At 39.0% G+C, this 17,156-nt stretch overlaps 1 protein-coding gene across 3 annotated transcripts; it reads left to right on the top strand.

Moving 5' to 3' along the window:
* The first annotated feature begins 5,734 nt into the window (after positions 1-5,734).
* Positions 5,735-16,753, top strand: cdhr1a (cadherin-related family member 1a). 3 transcript variants are annotated; one of them, XM_079689847.1, is made up of 18 exons: positions 5,735-5,852; positions 5,985-6,080; positions 6,510-6,655; positions 6,737-6,787; positions 6,882-6,971; positions 7,092-7,178; positions 7,843-7,959; positions 8,399-8,542; positions 8,706-8,759; positions 9,502-9,580; positions 9,661-9,761; positions 9,867-10,070; positions 11,045-11,197; positions 11,321-11,485; positions 12,529-12,596; positions 14,389-14,617; positions 14,696-14,953; positions 15,935-16,753. In XM_079689847.1, exons 2-18 carry the CDS (start codon positions 6,044-6,046, stop codon positions 16,511-16,513), a joined length of 2,562 nt encoding a protein of 853 aa, XP_079545973.1. In that variant the 5' UTR covers positions 5,735-5,852; positions 5,985-6,043; the 3' UTR covers positions 16,514-16,753. The 3 variants fall into 3 exon arrangements, with proteins under 3 accessions (XP_079545973.1, XP_079545975.1, XP_079545974.1); XM_079689849.1 differs by lacking the exon at positions 15,935-16,753 and adding an exon at positions 15,197-15,905; XM_079689848.1 differs by lacking the exon at positions 8,706-8,759.
* The last annotated feature ends 403 nt before the right edge of the window (positions 16,754-17,156 follow it).

Raw genomic sequence — 17,156 nt, 5'->3', positions numbered from 1 at the left:
TGATCAAGCACTAATATGTTCAGGTGTGGATGTATGTATATCTCAGCCTGTGGAGACATCAGATGTCAGCAGGTTTATGGCAGTTACTTGGGACGATCTATTTTTTTGGCTGTTTGTGCGTGTGCTCATCTGAACGGGAGGAGCTCAAACAGGTTATGTTCGGGGCCTTAATTATATATTGTATTGTATTGTCAGCGTAAATGCTACACTCCATCCACAGTTCCAGTTAAATAAATACATTTCTTAACACTATTTAACTTAAGCACTCATACACATTTATTTTGTCCACCAGCAGTGTTTGAACACTTGGGGGCAGCATTGTAAAAGAATATAGAGGACTGGAGCAGCATATCAGAGAGGGATTGTCTGCACAAGAGGCCAACATGAGGTGTGGCAGCATAACTTTAAATGAATCAACAACACACATTTAATGCACATAATAAAGTCTTTTGAATACATTTTTTCATGAGCTCCACTTTTTAGATTTGGTTTTACAATTTAACATCAATTTTATTTTATATAATCATATTTATAGCTTTTTACTCGATTTACATATATTTATCAAACTGTTGCACACAGTTTATTTATTTTGTTTTACAAATTGTGAATATTGCTACAACGACAATCCCTCATAGAGCCTCAAAGTCTTGTTGAAATCTTAGTAAGACCTATAAAACAGGACTCATATGGTCATACATTATCTTACAACTTTTGCAGCTGTAGTGTGTCATGTCTTTTGGCATTTTGCACAATTCATGACTCTGTGTTTCCTCTGCTAGCACTCACTGAGGTTTATGAAATGAAAAGGCTGTCAACCTACAGTATACTCTACATGGAGAGATTAAAGGAGTGACCTAGTTCTTGAGTGGACCAGGACTAAAAGCGAACCTCTGCCCTTGGCAAACCGCACTAGAGATTATCAATAATAATCCAAAATGGTAAAGCTGAATTGGGCATCTTGACAACAGGTGCTAACAGACAGAGTGATCGTGACACAAGCACTGTGGGCCACATATCATTCAAAGTTTCCATTTCTATTTTTGACCTGGAAAACATTTTTTTTCATTTTGGATGCGTTCTTGGACCATTTCATTGGCACTGCAAACTTTGAAAATGGAAACGAAATGGAGAAAACATCATTGATATAGTTTTTCTTCTCATATGATGTGGAAGTTTTTTTGGAATATTTGGGATACTTGTAATCCAAAATGTTCTTGATATGCGGCAATGATAAGCTGTTATTTGGTCGTCCACATGTTCAAACTAATTATACTTGCAGCATTCCCTTTTAACATTACTTTTTGTTGAATGGCCAAAAACGTGCTCTAAACCTCAACCTCATAAATGTATAACATACAACCAAATGCTGCTAAGAGAAGCATTTTCTCATAAATGAATTACATGTTATTTGTAGTGAAGTACATTTACAGTTTTAAGCCATAACTGAACATATTTTTTATTATTTGTAACTTATTAGGCTACTTGTTTTATTTGTAGTTTCTATAATGTTTATGAGACTTTTTTCATTATATATCTTTTTTTTAAACTAACAAGGGGTGACCCATTGAGATCATGGTCTACTGTTTTATTTTTTAAAGATCATGTACAATTTTATCTTGAACATTTTATCTTGGCAAGGCAAGGCCCCTTAATTTACAACACATTTCATATTGTGTATTTGTGGGGAATATGGCCCAGGGGATAAATAAGCAACTTCCAGTCAGCGGTCGGCAGTTCGATCGCCACCCGCTGCAGTCAACATGTCAAAGTGTCCTTGGGCAAGTTACTTAAGCCAAATTGCTCCTGTAGGCATGTCCACAGTATTCAAGTGTATTAAGTCACTTCGGATAAAGCATCAGCTAAATAACATGTCATGTAAAGAAGGGTGCTTTGCGATGTTCACAGAGATTAACAACAAAAAAGGGATTAAAGAATAACATTAAGAGTGCAAACAGTATCACACAGTGTGTAATAAAAAAGCATTTGCAGACTGACATTTTTAGCTTGGATTCTAGGTATTTCTATAAGTGTGTACCATAGTGTTTACAGCATAGCTAAAACAGGTTTGGATTTAGTAACAGGAAAGAACAGCAGACTGGTGCCGGCTGACCTGAGCAGAACTTTGTTGATGTGTTACAGTCCCAGAGAAAATTTAACTCAGCTATTAGTTATCCTTTTCCTACAAAGTGGCAGAATTATATGGTTTGTACTCGGTCCTCTGCTGCTCCTTGGTTCCTTGAATATGATGTTTTGATTTGGATGCCAAACCCTATGAGGGTAACTTTCATTTTATAGTACCACAACTGAAGAGGCTCATCCGGTCAAGAGAACAACATGATTTGAGATATCGGCATTTGTTTCAATGACTGTTCTTTACTGATATTTAAATTTCAGGATACACTGAGCCTATTTCGAATCAGTTTAGCCTATTCTATTGGCCACAATAATCCAGATCAAATGATGCACAAGCTGAAGTGATGAGCATCTCCCTGAAATTTCCCTATGGGCAGCCTCATGGCTCAGTCTCCAACAGAAACAAAGAGGTCAGCATTTGCCGCTGTGATTGAAGGCACGGGATTAGAAACTAAGAACAGGACTACAGATGAGCAGTGAGCTTTTATCTGTATGATTCTTTTGCAGTGATCCTTGCAAAGACACTTGCACATTTAAGCTTCAGTAGCAGGTGTTTAATGTAGAATATAAACACTGGCCCACATCTGAGGGTTTTAACATTTGAAACAAAGGCCACATTTACAATGGCAGATGTTAAAAAAGTTAATGTGTTAGCGAACTCACATAGATTGCACATTAATGCTACATATCCACCAGTCCATTGTACTCGTGGCAACAGTGTGTGCTGATTGTGCTTTACATTTTTGTCGGATGGAGTCTGTGTGGCCATAGACAGGCTCTGTGCATTACAAGATGAGGAGAGATTAGAGCATAGTGGGTTAATCTTTTGGCCTGCCATCTGCCAGTTCCATGAAAATTAAACCTGAAGCCACAGCCTTGACCACCAACACACAGAAGTAACCTGACAGGTGATCTTTTCGACTGAATGTGACAAGTGACTATCCTGAGAAAGTTATGCATATTCTGAATTCACTGCCTTAAAATAACAGACACATTTTAAAACTTGGCTGTCTAGACACATTATGTCTCAAACCTGAAATGTCTCACTGTATGTCAGGTTCTGCTGTCAAAGGTCACTGATTTCAATCCTGAAAGTGACATTTTTTATTCTGCATTATTTGTGCCTCTCTTTCCCACCCGGTGACTTTCTGACAATGTCCAGTTTTCTGAAAGCACAATGCAACAACAATGCAACAAGCTGTTACTGAGCTCATGCTTCATACTGTACATTTGAAAAGGCAGCACTCAGATTATAAAGTAGGTTTAATTTCAGTATGAGAATGGACTGTAAAAGGTTTAATCATGTGTGTAAATCCTCTTGCACGCAACATCTTTAACAGTGTGCATACAGTAGGCATCGTAGAGTTGACATTTACTTTTTTAATCAAAAGGGCCAAATATAACAGATGTTATGATTTTATATTACAGTATCTGTTAAAACATAAGAATGGCTACGTTAACTTTATGTTGCAATAAATCAACTAATCATTTTTGTTTTTATTTCAAGAGAATGCGTCTCAAATAAAAGTAATATCTTGTAAAAAATAAGGTAAACATGTCCTCCTGCCTTGTTTGCCCCTTATATGACAAACAAGGCAGTTTATGTCATCAGTCCACACATTCCCATCATGATATCTACTATAACATCCATAATCAGATCACTTATTGCTTTCATCTACTGTCATCCTCTGTTTAGTAGCTATTATTTTAATTTAGTATATCCTGGAGTTGTTTTCCTTAATGCAACAAATGGCTGTGGAGTGCATAACAGATGGAACTGTATTTATTGGTAAAACAGCGTGTATTATGACAATAATGATTCTGTATACTTGAATCCCTCCACCTCCTTACATCACATTTATGTAAAATATGTTTTTAAATGTAAGTTATGTTTAATACAAATGTCTCATTTATTTAAATTTAAATCTATTCATAAAGGCATGATACCTTTAATTAGTGGCTATTCAGTATACAGTAGACTGTGTATCTTGTAAAACCATTACATTCTCCAAATTAGAATACAAGCTAAATCTTACAGTGCTTAGATTGTAATGGTCCAAAACTTTTGATAAAGTTTAAGCAATATATCAAAATTAACATACAGGTTTCAATGTAAAATATACATTCAAAGTCAAATTTGACATTCGTTTAGCCATAATAGCTGGACAGTTTAGCTCTCTTATCTTCAGACACACACATTTCTTACATTGTGTTATTCTTTACATTATTCCAACATATCAGGACATGATGGAAAAAGTGCATCTATGATTTGTTTTTAAATTATTTGTTGTAAATCAAAACTGTGTACTTGAAAAAAAATAAGAAAATAAAAAATGTACCTCTCCGTGATCTGCAAAGCTGTGGCATAACTTTGTTTTGTCTGGCCTGCAGAAAAGGCCATCTCCTGTCTATTGCAAACCCCTGTTGGACTGAGAGGGCCCAGGAGTAACTCTTGAGATGTCTCATTGGATTAGCTTGTGCGTGCTGCCTTTCACCTTCTCCAGTCGCACAGGAGCACCTCGAGAGCTGCATCTCATGTCCAGGACTCTCGACGGAGCCGTCTTCATGGTGCGGTTAAATGACCTCATTCTTTAGGATGAAGAATGTAAAGATACTACATTTTCCACTGCTTTTTGTGTTTATACATGCCTGCTTTGGTAAGTTACTCATTCTCTGTTTAAATGTGTCCTGTTGCTGTGATCTGATTATAAATGCTGACAGCCCCTGGGTTGATACATTTAACCTCAGTTTATATTGAAATGTATTCTGTTTTCAATTGGTTAATATTGCCTGACTTGGTTAGTTGATCTCATGTGTGTGTTTGAGTGTGTTTATACTATGTATGACTATCATGCTGATTGATTTGTTTCAATTGTAAATGTAATTTGAATATTTAGATGACTTTCACTTTACATATTAAAGCAGCATTGTTTGCACCACCAGAGCTCAGAGGTCTATGTTTAGAAAGGTATGTTAAGATGTTGACGTAACTCCATCGTAATCCCAGGCAAAGTGACTAATAAGGTGGGGCGACAGCACAGTACAGTAGAGTGAGTTTGGTTTACGTTTTGAAATTAAAACTACATTTGTGAAACCTGTAACGACAGACACGAGAAAAATATCTAACTAAATTGCTTGAACAAACATTAGCCAGTAAATTGATTGATTGTACTACAGCAATAATGAGTTTGTTTTATAAGTCCTAAATTCAACTGTCAATTTGTAAAAGAAAGATTACATTACATTACATTACATTACATTTAGCTTACGCTTTTATCCAAATCGACTTACAATAAGTGCATTCGACCAGGAAGATACAAACAGAATCATATAAATAAGGTTTCATAGAGCCAAAACATTTCAAGTGCTACTCAACTGGTTTTAGATAAGCCAGTCCTTTATTAGTATATAAGTGCTCTGTTAGCAGTTCTTTGTTAGTAATTCTATCGCTCGAAGTGGAGTCGAAAGAGATGAGTTTTCAATCGCCTGCGCCGGAAGATGTGTAAGCTTTCTGCTCTCATGATTTCAATGGGGAGCTCATTCCACCATTTTGGAGCCAGGATAGCAAACCGACGTGTTTTTGCTGATGGGAACTTGGGTCTCCCTCGCAGTGCGGGTGCAACAAGTCGTTTGGCTGATGCAGAGCGGAGTGCATGTGCTGGGGTGTACAGTTTAACCATGTCCTGGATGTAGGAAGGGCCAGATCCATTCACAGCATGGTACGCTAGTACCATTGTCTTGAAGTGGATTTTAGCAGATTATGTTATTACTTCTTCTCTTGTCTCACTGAATAAATCCATGAATTAAAACATTCTAGCTTTTTAAGGTGTTCTTATTTCATTTGTCCTCAGCACAAGCAGACTTTGCACCCTTTTTCTACGACAATGGACCCTACAACTACAATGGGAACATGGCGCTGTTCAGCCTCTCAGAGGACACGGCTGTCGGTGAGATCAATACAAAAAGCAGGACATTTAGCATGAACAGCTAATTCTGTACTGTTGGAACCATCAATCATTGAAAGGGCATGTTTTGGATGCCAATATCTGGGAGTCCATGTTAAATAGTCTTTGATAGATGAACAGGTGCTGTGTGGCATGAAGGCTCTCACACTTACATTCTCCTCTACTGCTGCTGTTGATGTGTGTGACAGTATTTTACACAGCAGTTTGGGCCAAACAATAGGCTAACTATAATCCTTGGTTGTCGATTAGAGTTAGATTTTCTAAATGATTTCTTATTCTTAAACTGAGAAACTAAAAGGAACTACAGAGATAATTTGTTTTGTCTTGAGGGTAGGCTTTGACTCTTCCAAACATGTCCGAACCAGTCAGCAGACAAAGCGGTTTGTTTTACATGTTGACGTCTTCCTTTAGGTACACAGATCTATTGCCTCAATGGCTCAGACCCTGAGGGCCAGGAGGTGAGGTATGGCCTTTCTTTTGATCCAGGGTCAAAAGAATACTTTAGGGTCAACTCCAAAACCGGAAACATCACATTGGCGGAAAAGCTGGACAGAGAGGTAAAGTTAACAAAGGCCTCAGGACTTGTGATGTAAATGTATGTATTTCTTCATATCATTTATTTGACCGTCCCTTCACAGAAACAAGATTCTATTGACGTCCTTGTCAGCATCACAGATGGACAAAGCAAGGTAAACATATCTAGTTGAATGTGTGATAATAATTAGTTTGGTGTATCGCTTGTGAAACCAACAAAAATAAACTTGAACATGTTTCATGTTTCAGGTTGTGGAAAGAGTCACAGTATTTGTAATGGATGCAAACGATGAAAAACCTGAATTCCAAAACCTACCGGCAATCATTGAAGTCCTGGAAGTAAGAAAAGTGTTTGCTTTATGAACCATAAAATGAAAATGACAGTATATTTTTGAAACAATAGATGAATATATGTGTAAGTCTTAAATGTTGTGACCCACATTATTTTCTATTTTTCAGACAACCGAGTCTGGCAGCAGCATCTACAAAGTGGAGGCAGTGGACAAAGACACAGGCTCAGGGGGCTCAGTCAACTACTTCCTCCAGGTATTACTCGACCCCCACAGGCCCCACATTATCTGACTACTGCAATAAACTAAAACAGAATAAAAATAACGAAATAAGCTCAGACACAACATTTTTTAAAATGCTCCCCGAACATGAAACACGAGATGACGCCGGCCAGTTCTAAAGTTAATCTTCTCGTCACGGAAATATGTATAGATGTACAGATAACGAGGTTAACATCAGTTCAGGGTTTTCTGATGCCCATGTGTGCATGTGCCTGACGATGGGGATTAAATCACAATCACATTTGTATCAGGTATTGAAGGCTTAGAGGGCTGCTTTGGCAGGGGGTGACAGAGAATGTTAGTTTGCACTTTGGACTATTAGGACCGAAGAACATCTGGCCTGGAGTGACAGTGTCGAGGGGAGGCAGTGCACATCTGGACACAGCAGCTTTCACCTGCATGCACTGTCCTTGAGCATATGGGCTCTTTAAATCCAGATGGACAATGTTATAGACTTTGTATAGCTGTGTCCTAATTCAAATGTTTTTTACGCATCCATCTGACTATTTTTCATGATATCTCACGTGAGTGGTTGAAAATGGGGTTTTAGCAAGAGGCTTTTACTCATTTGACCTTTTTAAAACCCTGCATGTGTGTGTTTTTAAAAAATCCTGCTTTTGCCCTTTTCCCTGTCACAGAATGCTCAGTCCAGTTTGTTTGCCATGGACAGGAATAGTGGTGTCCTTCGTATCAAATCTGGAGAAACGTTGGACTATGAGAAAACAAAGATGCACTTTGTCACTGTCGTTGCAAAGGTAATGGGTGCATCAACACCCATAAAGTTGTTCTGTCGTCAAATAATTTATTTTTCATTTTAAAAACAAGTGGGCTATAATACCCTGTGGAGCTTTCAGCTGCTAATAGCACCAGTGATGTTATTGCACACATGGCAAGGACACATGGATTTAAACAATACAGCTTTCAACAATACTTTAAGAGTCAGCTTTTCAAAGATTTTATTAAGAATTATGTACTCAACACATTTGGTAGGCCTCAAGAACATATAACAAAGTTTGGAGTGGATATGAGTTTAAAGAGTGCTATCATTAAACACAATATAAACATTAAAAAGCACAAACATAACTTTGTACTTTATTCAAATGTATTACAAATGACACTGCTGTTTACACCTGACTGTAAACATTATTTCAGGAAGGAGTCAAGAAGTATTAAAACAACTTTCTTTTGTTTCAGGATGGTGGTGGTAATTTCAATGGCAAGGAGCAGTTCATGTCATCCTCTGCTACTCTGACGATCAACGTGGTTGATGCACAAGACACTCCGCCAGCCTTCATTGGGACACCGTATTTTGGCTACATTTATGAAATCTCAGTGCCAGTGAGTATGAAAACAACCTTCAATGATGGCCTGCTTTTACGCTTTTTTATAAAAACTTGTAGTCTGTATTGCAACTGGCGCATGTTTCTTAAATTAAATCATAGCAGCATTGCAACACATGGTAACCTCACATAGGCAATGCAATTTATTTCTTCATTCACAGTATAGGTCATGTAAGAACCTACAAAAGAGCCCACACACAAGACAGCATCATCAGGTATCAAACAGCTTTAGTTGCTGACATTTTGCAGCAATGCCCATGCTGCTTTCTTAATAGCTTAGCTCAAATGAAAGCAGCTATCTCCTCAGCCACAGAATGTCACAGCAGTCATATGAAAGAGATTACACATTCTGATGTTCATCCGAAAGGGAATAATTAGGATCATGACATTTTAATGTCGGAAGACTCAGTGAAGATCAGGCTCAGAATTGTTATGACATATGTTGTGAAACTGTGCACCAACGGGGTGACTCAGTACATTTCCTGCTTTGTTAGCTCTTTTCTTCTTCACCTCCTATATCATTAGATTTTGACAATGTGATCTTGTCAATAGTCACATATTAGAGTTGTTTAATATAAGAAATAATAAAAATGTCTTAAAAAAGTAATTGTATATTGTTATATAAAAAAATAAAGGTCATATTGCAGTATGCCATAAAAAGGTCTTAGTGTAGGAGACCATAAAACATGTCTAAGTAAAGAAAGAAGTCTCATTATAGTATGTCAACAATTGTATATAATAGTATTATTTGTAGAAGAAAAATAGTATACGTAAATACATAGTAAAGTATGTCATAAATAAGTCATAACGAGGTATTTTTCATGAACATTTCCATGGGCAGGACGCCATAGACAATGAAAAGTCAAAGAGCATTCTGTCAAACAAAAAGTAATAAAAGAAAGTAAAACTATGTCTTTGAAAAAGTAATAACAGCAGAATCTTCTGATTTTCCCCCAGGGATCTGAAATATTCACTGTCGTGGCAAAAGATGGCGATGTGGGAAGCCCAAATCCAATCCAGTATTCCTTTGACAGTGGTAAGCATTTCACTCAAAGAAGATTGGAAGGAGTTTGAAATATGGCAAAGGTGCTCATAGTCTGTTGTTTGTCCCTACAGGCGACGATGGGGTTTTTAGCATCAATAAAACAAGCGGTTGCATCACCCTGCTGACTGACCCCATGTATCTGAAGAGAGAGATCTTCAATATTAAAGTCAAGGTGAGTGGCAGCTCACAAAGTACCACTGATCTAGGTAGATTAAATATCCCCAAGTCTAAGAGATAGCTGTGTGTTATCTGCTTGACCTTTAATCCCTGTCTCCAGGCATCAGAAGTGAGTCCTGAAGGCAGGCTCTTGGACAGTGGGGCGACCATGCTGGTGATCCGTGTGGTGGACCTGAACAATAATCCGCCTACTTTCTACGGAGAGAACGGCACCCAGAACATGTTTCAGCTGACCATGTATGAGCATCCCCCCGAGGGAGAGATTCTCAGAGGGCTGAAAATCACTGTCAACGACTCCGATCAGGTGAGAAGACCAATAACATCTTGTCATACCCTGACTGAAATGTGAAACAAAAATGTAAACGAAAAAAAGGCATATTTCAGGATACTTGCTTATACCAAGCAAGTACCCTCTTTAGCCATGAAATAGTAGTACTGCCTTTGAAAGCTACCACATTTAATGGGGACGGAGTGATTATGTGACAGTAATGATGTACAGTAATAAGACTAATTTGTCCCAAATTACATTACATTACATGTTAGACGCTTTTATCCAAAGCTACTTACATACTCAATACTGTGGGCAATCCCCACAAGAGGATGAAGTGTCTTGCCCAGGGACACAATGACATGCTGACTGCAGTGGGGTTTGAACCTGTGCTCCCCTGATCCGAATACCAACGCACTATTCCACTGCGCCACACACCTCCCTCAAATGATATTGTTATCTAATAAAATAACTGATGTAATCAACATTCATCGTATGGCCTTCTGTGTATGAAATTACCTTAAGCCTGCCATTAACACAGACAATCCTTTTAAAATTGCACACATTTGAAAGTAAGCCAACACAAATTAAAAGGTGCTCTCTAACTGTGCCATTTGTCAGATTATGCAAGTCTGTCTGGGTTTCCAGCTCCTTCTATGAGCCTCCTCCAAATGGCTGATGTTCACCAAATGCTCTTTTAATACTGTTACAACACAGGTCGAGTTCTCTTTGTCCAGCGATATTACGTTTCACCGACAATATTTCTGCTGCTATACTGATATCCTGATTTCTTATACATTACTATAATAACAGACGGATCAAAAGCTTTTATTTTGATTAAAGGGACTATACTACATGGATTATAATATAAATGTCTCTTTTGTGTGCAATAGATTTATAACAAACAAAGCAGATGACTATAAATAGTTCCATTCCATTTATGACATAACAGTTATTTTTACTGATGAAACTTTCTGACTATTGTGATGATTTGTGTTGTGCGAATGCAGGGTGCGAATGCTAAATTCAATCTTAAACTCATCGGACCAGGAAGGATGCTGCGAGTCGTCCCGCAGACTGTCCTCAATGAGGCCCAGGTCACAATCTTAGTAGAAGACTCTGCTGCCATGGACTTTGAGAAACACCACTTCATCACATACAAGGTTAACCCATTGCACCAGAGTAGTTTGAAATGGCATCACATCGCACACATGTTTTATCACCTGCATCTGTTATTTTATCACTCATTTTCTATGTGTTTATTTCCTGATCTTTCTCCTCTTTAGCTACTTGCAGTTGAGATCGATACGCCCGAGAGGTTCAGTGCCACAGCAGACATTGTCATACATCTCTTGGACACGAATGACAACGCTCCCAAATTCTCCTCCGAGTACTACATCGCCAGAATACCAGAAAACTCACCCGGTGGCTCCAATGTAGTGTCAGTCACGGTGAGAGAGAGTTCATCCTGTCTAAAAATACATGCCAACACCAATGTACGTCACTCTGAGCTAAAGAGGAATTTTAACAAAAAGCCCAAGAGGCCCATTAATACCCTAAATGTAGACTTTTGGAGCGGTAAGGGTCGGGATAATATGTGAAAACATGTAGATAAAAGCTAGGCGAGGTAAGCTGCCAGATGGCTATCACTTTCATTTGTTGTGTAACACCAAATTCCCAGATTTTATTTTCCGAAGCTTAGCAGCACATGCAGCTGCACCACAAAAAAATACGTACAGAACTGACATGAACTAACTGAACAACATGTTACAGGGAGATAGATAGAGAGAGAGAGAGAGAGAGAGAGAGAGAGAGAGAGATAGAGAGATAGATAGATAGATAGATAGATAGATAGATAGATAGATAGATAGATAGATAGATAGATAGATAGATAGATAGATAGATAGATAGATAGATAAATAGATAGAATTTTCTTCACCCTCTTGTCAGTTCATATCACCCTGACCCTCAAAGCAGCAGGGGAGCTGCTGATAAATCCTGCCTTTGCGTGAACACCAGAGGCTCATTCCCTTGATCCCAGGCAATTTCAATCAGATAAAAGAACAGCCAACAAGTGACCTTGGACACATGGAGACAGCGAACAGGCCCCCCAGCTGCGACAGACAGACAGATTAGCCGATACCCATCATGATGTTCCTATGACATCAAAAAATAGTCTTTTTATAGATGACCTGCGCAACTTATCGTCCAATCCAGGGCAGATTCATTTGTTTTCATGAGCTCATGGCAGCAGATAGTTCCTCTTTTCTGCTTAAGTAGAGAGGGGAACTATTTGCTGCCAAACAAATCTAATATTAATATGTTGTGGTTTAGCTGTATGACGTAGTAGATGTAAGTGGGATATGTCTTAGCTCACTGAGCCACATACTGCTCTAAAACTCAGATTTTAGATTTACTGCTGACCTGACCTAATATCAGTCCAAACTCATAACATTTTCTTTCTCTAAAATCTGTCTTTTATGTTCATGCACAGGCTATAGACCCAGACTCAGGACCTTGGGGTGATGTGAAGTACTCCATCTATGGATCAGGGGCTGAATTGTGAGTATGCAAAAGTTACAGGAGGCGCCTCAACACCCCATTAAAATACCTTTAATAAAATCCAATGGTGAGATTTCCTGCAAGTTTTATTATCAAACCATGTTTTCACTGTGCTTCACTACCTTTTTCTGAGTCTATTAATCCGACATTTTGTAGTTATTTTGTCAGTCTCAACATACCAAAGGAAAATCACCAACCCTTAGGCAATACTCTGAGCTGTTGATACACTTAGAAAACACTTGTTTCAGAAAATTATTTAATGAAATGACAGATGTTGCCTTTTAATTGCAAGCTACTGTAAAGACCACCTAAAGCCTGAAACCTGCACAGAAATACGACCACAGACTTGTTTTTCATATTCTGACTTTGTTCTGTTTATTGCACCTAAGCGCTGTAGTCCCTCAAAGGATTTGCTGGTATTTGCTTTCTGCTCGATTCTTATTAGATTTCCAGTTAGAATTCTAACCTCTGAGAAAAAGGCTCAGAGGTCACTGTTTACTCTTAATAACACGCAGTATACCCACAGCGTGCGTTTCCTTTCACATCAGATACAATCCTAAAGGTCACCTGCATGCCGTACAAAGTCAACACTAACACTCTTTTGCTTGTTTTTTTAATCATATTTCAATCTGCATTCCTTAGAGGACCAAGAGACTAGATTTAAAAACAGAAACACAGAGTAAACATGAACCTGTAAAGTGTGGCGGCAACGTAAACACACGTGTTGTTAGGGATGTATTTAATCCCTCAGGGCTGTTCCCAATAAATCACCTTGTGTACGATGAAATGTAAATAATAGGAGAGCATTTTTTTACATCTCAGCACAGATTTTAAGCTCTGTAGCGACAAATTAGAGGAGATGTATGATGCCACATGGCACTCAGGGAAAGGATTTCCAAAATAAGCAGAAGAGACAGATTTGGACCCTTTCTATTTTAGTGCGTGCGTTAAAACTGTGCCACTCATGATTAGTCCAAAACTCCTCCTTTGAAATCTTTTATGAAGCAATAAATGGCAACACTTCATGGTACTGCTAAAGCATTTGAAAATCTAATGTTTTTTACAGTATCTTTTTGCACACTTCAGCGTACTATGACAAATCCATGAAGTCCTGATCTTCGCCTGCTTGCCCTCTTTCTCTGTTAATCCTGTAATGGGATTGGAGGAGAAAATAGACTGTTCTTTACTTCTTACTACACTGTGACAGAGTCAATGCTGGGTAACCAAACAAGTCAGTCAGAAAAACAGTCTAATCCCAATCCTTCTCTATATGTTAACACTTCTATATTTAATGACTACATTTCATTGGCAGTGGTATCATCCTGATCTAGTGCATTCAAGTTTCAAATGCAGCTTTTTATGTGAAAGAAAATAAAAAACATACGTTACCAAAGTGTTCAACAAAGACAATAAAAAAAACACAGGAATGATATCAAGAAAAATCGAGGAAGGATCAAATAAAAACACAGACATGAAAAGTGTGTGGTCTGGCATGTTGTGATGATGACAGTTAAGAGATTAAAGAAAAATGACGGAAGATCTAAATGTAAGGCCAACCACAGCTTGATCCCCTTTGGGTTTTGAATGGGGGTGTGGAGTCGAGAGCAGTGATTGGTTAATTGATCCGAGGGGACAGGAGGAGGAGGGTTGAGCAGAGATGTAAACAGGTGACAGTCAATGCATGCTTTTTAAATGAAGTGATACCCATACCTCCACAAGGGTCTTGATCCAAATGTTTGCAATAACAAATGGAGTGCATGCTGTTACACTCTAAATCCTGTCATATTTACAGGTTCTCGATCCAGCCTGCATCTGGGATCATCTACACCCAGCCGTGGGCGAGCCTGGACGCCGAGGTGAAGTCAAAGTACAACTTCTATGTGAAGGCAGAGGACGCTGAGGGGAAGTACAGCCTGGCTGAGATCTTTGTGACTGTGTTGGACCTGAATGACCATCCACCTGCATTCAACAATAACTTCCTCGAGAAGACCATGGTGATTGGAGCACCGGTAAAAATAGAGGTATTGGCTCTTTTTGAATAACTCAGATAAAGTGTAACCCAAGACATTCCATGGTTTTAATGCAATGTATCCACACAGGCTGTGGACCAAGATGCAGAAATACCCAACAATGTCATTGAGTATGCCATCATGAAAGCTGAGCCAGACAACAACATATTTGACATTGACGCTGACACGGGGGAGATCATGCTGAAGTCCTACATTAAATCGATGGCCATCATTCAGAACATCACCAAGCAGACAGACTGCACCTGGTCTCTGGTGGTGCAGGCCCGGGACCGCGGCAAGCCGTCCTTCAGTACCACTGCGGTCATCAAGATCGACATCACTGAAGCTGTAAGTTACAACAAGGAATGGGTAGAAATATGTCAGTCTCACCCATATGAGGGGTCTATTTACAGTACAATACAATTTGATGAATTCTACAGATTTTTCTAAAGTAATGCTTTTTAAACGGGTGCAACTTTTTTGCAGAATAACCCATTTTCTCAAAGCCCAGTATATCAGGTTGTTTGCCAAATTATCAGATTTGTTGACAGAACAAATCTTAATCTCTAAATGCGATTGTCATGTTTTCAGGTGAAATCCAGATTTGTCTCATACTTCATGGGCCTCAGGAAGCGTCCAGGGGCTGTGTTTGGGATTTGTTTCACCGCTGTCACCTTCGCCATTTCACTGACAATCTTCATTTCAACTCTTATATACTGGAACTCTGTGAAAAAGACCCGTGTACAGTCTAAAGGCAAGATCAGAAAGATTATAAGGAGGTCTGTCGTATAAATGAAACTGACCTTGAGATCATCAGCACAGCAGTACTCAACTCCGTGGTAACAAGTATATAGCAAATATTTTTCAAAGGATTTTGTCGTAGAACAGGGCTGTGTCTGTGAAAGAGTACAAGAGCACAATTTTCCAATTTTTCTTGTTTTTGTCCTGATTTAGTCCTCACATAGGACACTAAAACCAAGTTCTAGTTTTCGATTTTTAATTCGATTCATGAACATGTATTCTCAGGTGCTGGATGGTCTCAGCTACAGGTCGCCCAGTCAACCTCTCTGATCTTGTCTTGACAAAGCAGAACTTAAATCATCATTTTAAGTAAGATTAATTTGTCATTCACGAGAAAAACGAAAAATAGTTTGGACACAAACTGTATTATGGCAATACATTTGCAATAACTGCGATCTGTATTTACACACATAATTATTTCAAACTTTACCACAAAACATAAATGGGACAATAATAATAAGTTATTTTGTTGTGTGACAAACTAGGACTTCAGTCCCATATATGAATTCTTCTTGTGCTCTTTTACAGACCCAACTCAGTGGGGGGCCTTTGGGATCATTTTTGCAAAGTAGAAACAATCCATTTCAAATCCTAGGCCTGCTTGCTAGTGCTATTAGTCTCATGGTCATAGTCACAGTCATCATCTCCACTGCAACATTCATGCGCAACAAAAAGTCCAACCGGATTCAGCCTAACCGCCGCGTGAGGAGGAGGAAAGAAAACCCCTGGAACCTCAATAACCCCTTAAAGAAAGCAGAAAACCCCGCAAAGAAATTCAGAGTAGAAGAGGAGGAAGAGGAAGAGCCAGCGTCGGAGCCGGAGCCGGAGGTCATTGTTGAGAATGTCAACTACAACAACAACGTCACTAATGTTGTGAGACACTGGCCTTCGCCTCCTCGTGACCCTCCTCGTGCCCCTCCTCGTGCCCCCCCTCCTCCTCCCCCTTACATCCAAGGGGAGAGGCAGTGGTCGGTACCCACAGTCTCAGCTACAGTGGCAATCAAACCTAAAAAGAAGTCAGCGATGAAAAGACAGGACACTGTGAACTTAGCGCTGGTTTCAGAGCTCAAGATGAGACTGGAACAGAAGAAGATGCTGAAACAATAAAAGTGCTTCAGGTCCGCTTAGTGTCCGTCCTGGAGCCTTCATGATCCTCATCCAAAAAGTATTTTTAATGCATTTTTTCACAGTGCTTTAAGGTCTCCTTATAGATGTGTGTGCGTGTGTGTGTGTGTGTGTGTGTGTGTGTGTGTGTGTGTGTGTGTGTGTGTGTGTGTGTGTGTGTGTGTGTGTGTGTGTGTGTGTGTGTGTGTGTGTGTGTGTGTGTGTGTGTGTGTGTGTGTGTGTGTGTTTCAGGAAGAACAAATACAATGGAACAGCTTGTTTCCTTATGTACCAAAGATTTCATTTTTACTTGATGGAGAGAAAAAGTCCCTTCATGTGTTTCATAATTCAGATCATGTTTTTAATTCATGAGCAATCATTGTTCAAGTTTCTGTCATTTTGAAATAGATACATTCCACCTTTTGATCTATTTGTTGACACACTAGTGGCTTAAAGTTCCTCACCCCAGATCCCTTGTCGGGAATGAAGTCAACAAGCAAGACTGTTTATTTGGGATTCGACCAAGCTCCTTACAAGAGATTTAATGACACTTGAACTGACTGAAGCGCTCAGCCCGAGGGAAGGGAACCCAAGTGATCATGTTAGGAAGACCTTTAATCCGTCTGCGCAGGTGTAAAGCTCTGCT

Source organism: Notothenia rossii (genome assembly GCF_949606895.1).
Source record: "Notothenia rossii genome assembly, chromosome: 6".
Lineage (NCBI taxonomy): Eukaryota > Metazoa > Chordata > Actinopteri > Perciformes > Nototheniidae > Notothenia > Notothenia rossii.
The sequence above is the reverse complement of the archived record's forward strand: the minus strand, read 5'-3'. Positions and strand labels throughout refer to the sequence as shown.

What these genes read in the sequence shown, in the direction of transcription:
- cdhr1a (XM_079689847.1), top strand. Translation starts at nt 6,044, where the DNA reads ATGGCGCTGTTCAGCCTCTCAGAGGACACGGCTGTCG. An exon ending in ACACAAGACAGCATCATCAG is followed by an intron (nt 8,760 to 9,501) that starts GTATCAAACAGC and finishes ATTTTCCCCCAG; the next exon opens with GGATCTGAAATATTCACTGT. An exon ending in CCAGTATTCCTTTGACAGTG is followed by an intron (nt 9,581 to 9,660) that starts GTAAGCATTTCA and finishes TTGTCCCTACAG; the next exon opens with GCGACGATGGGGTTTTTAGC.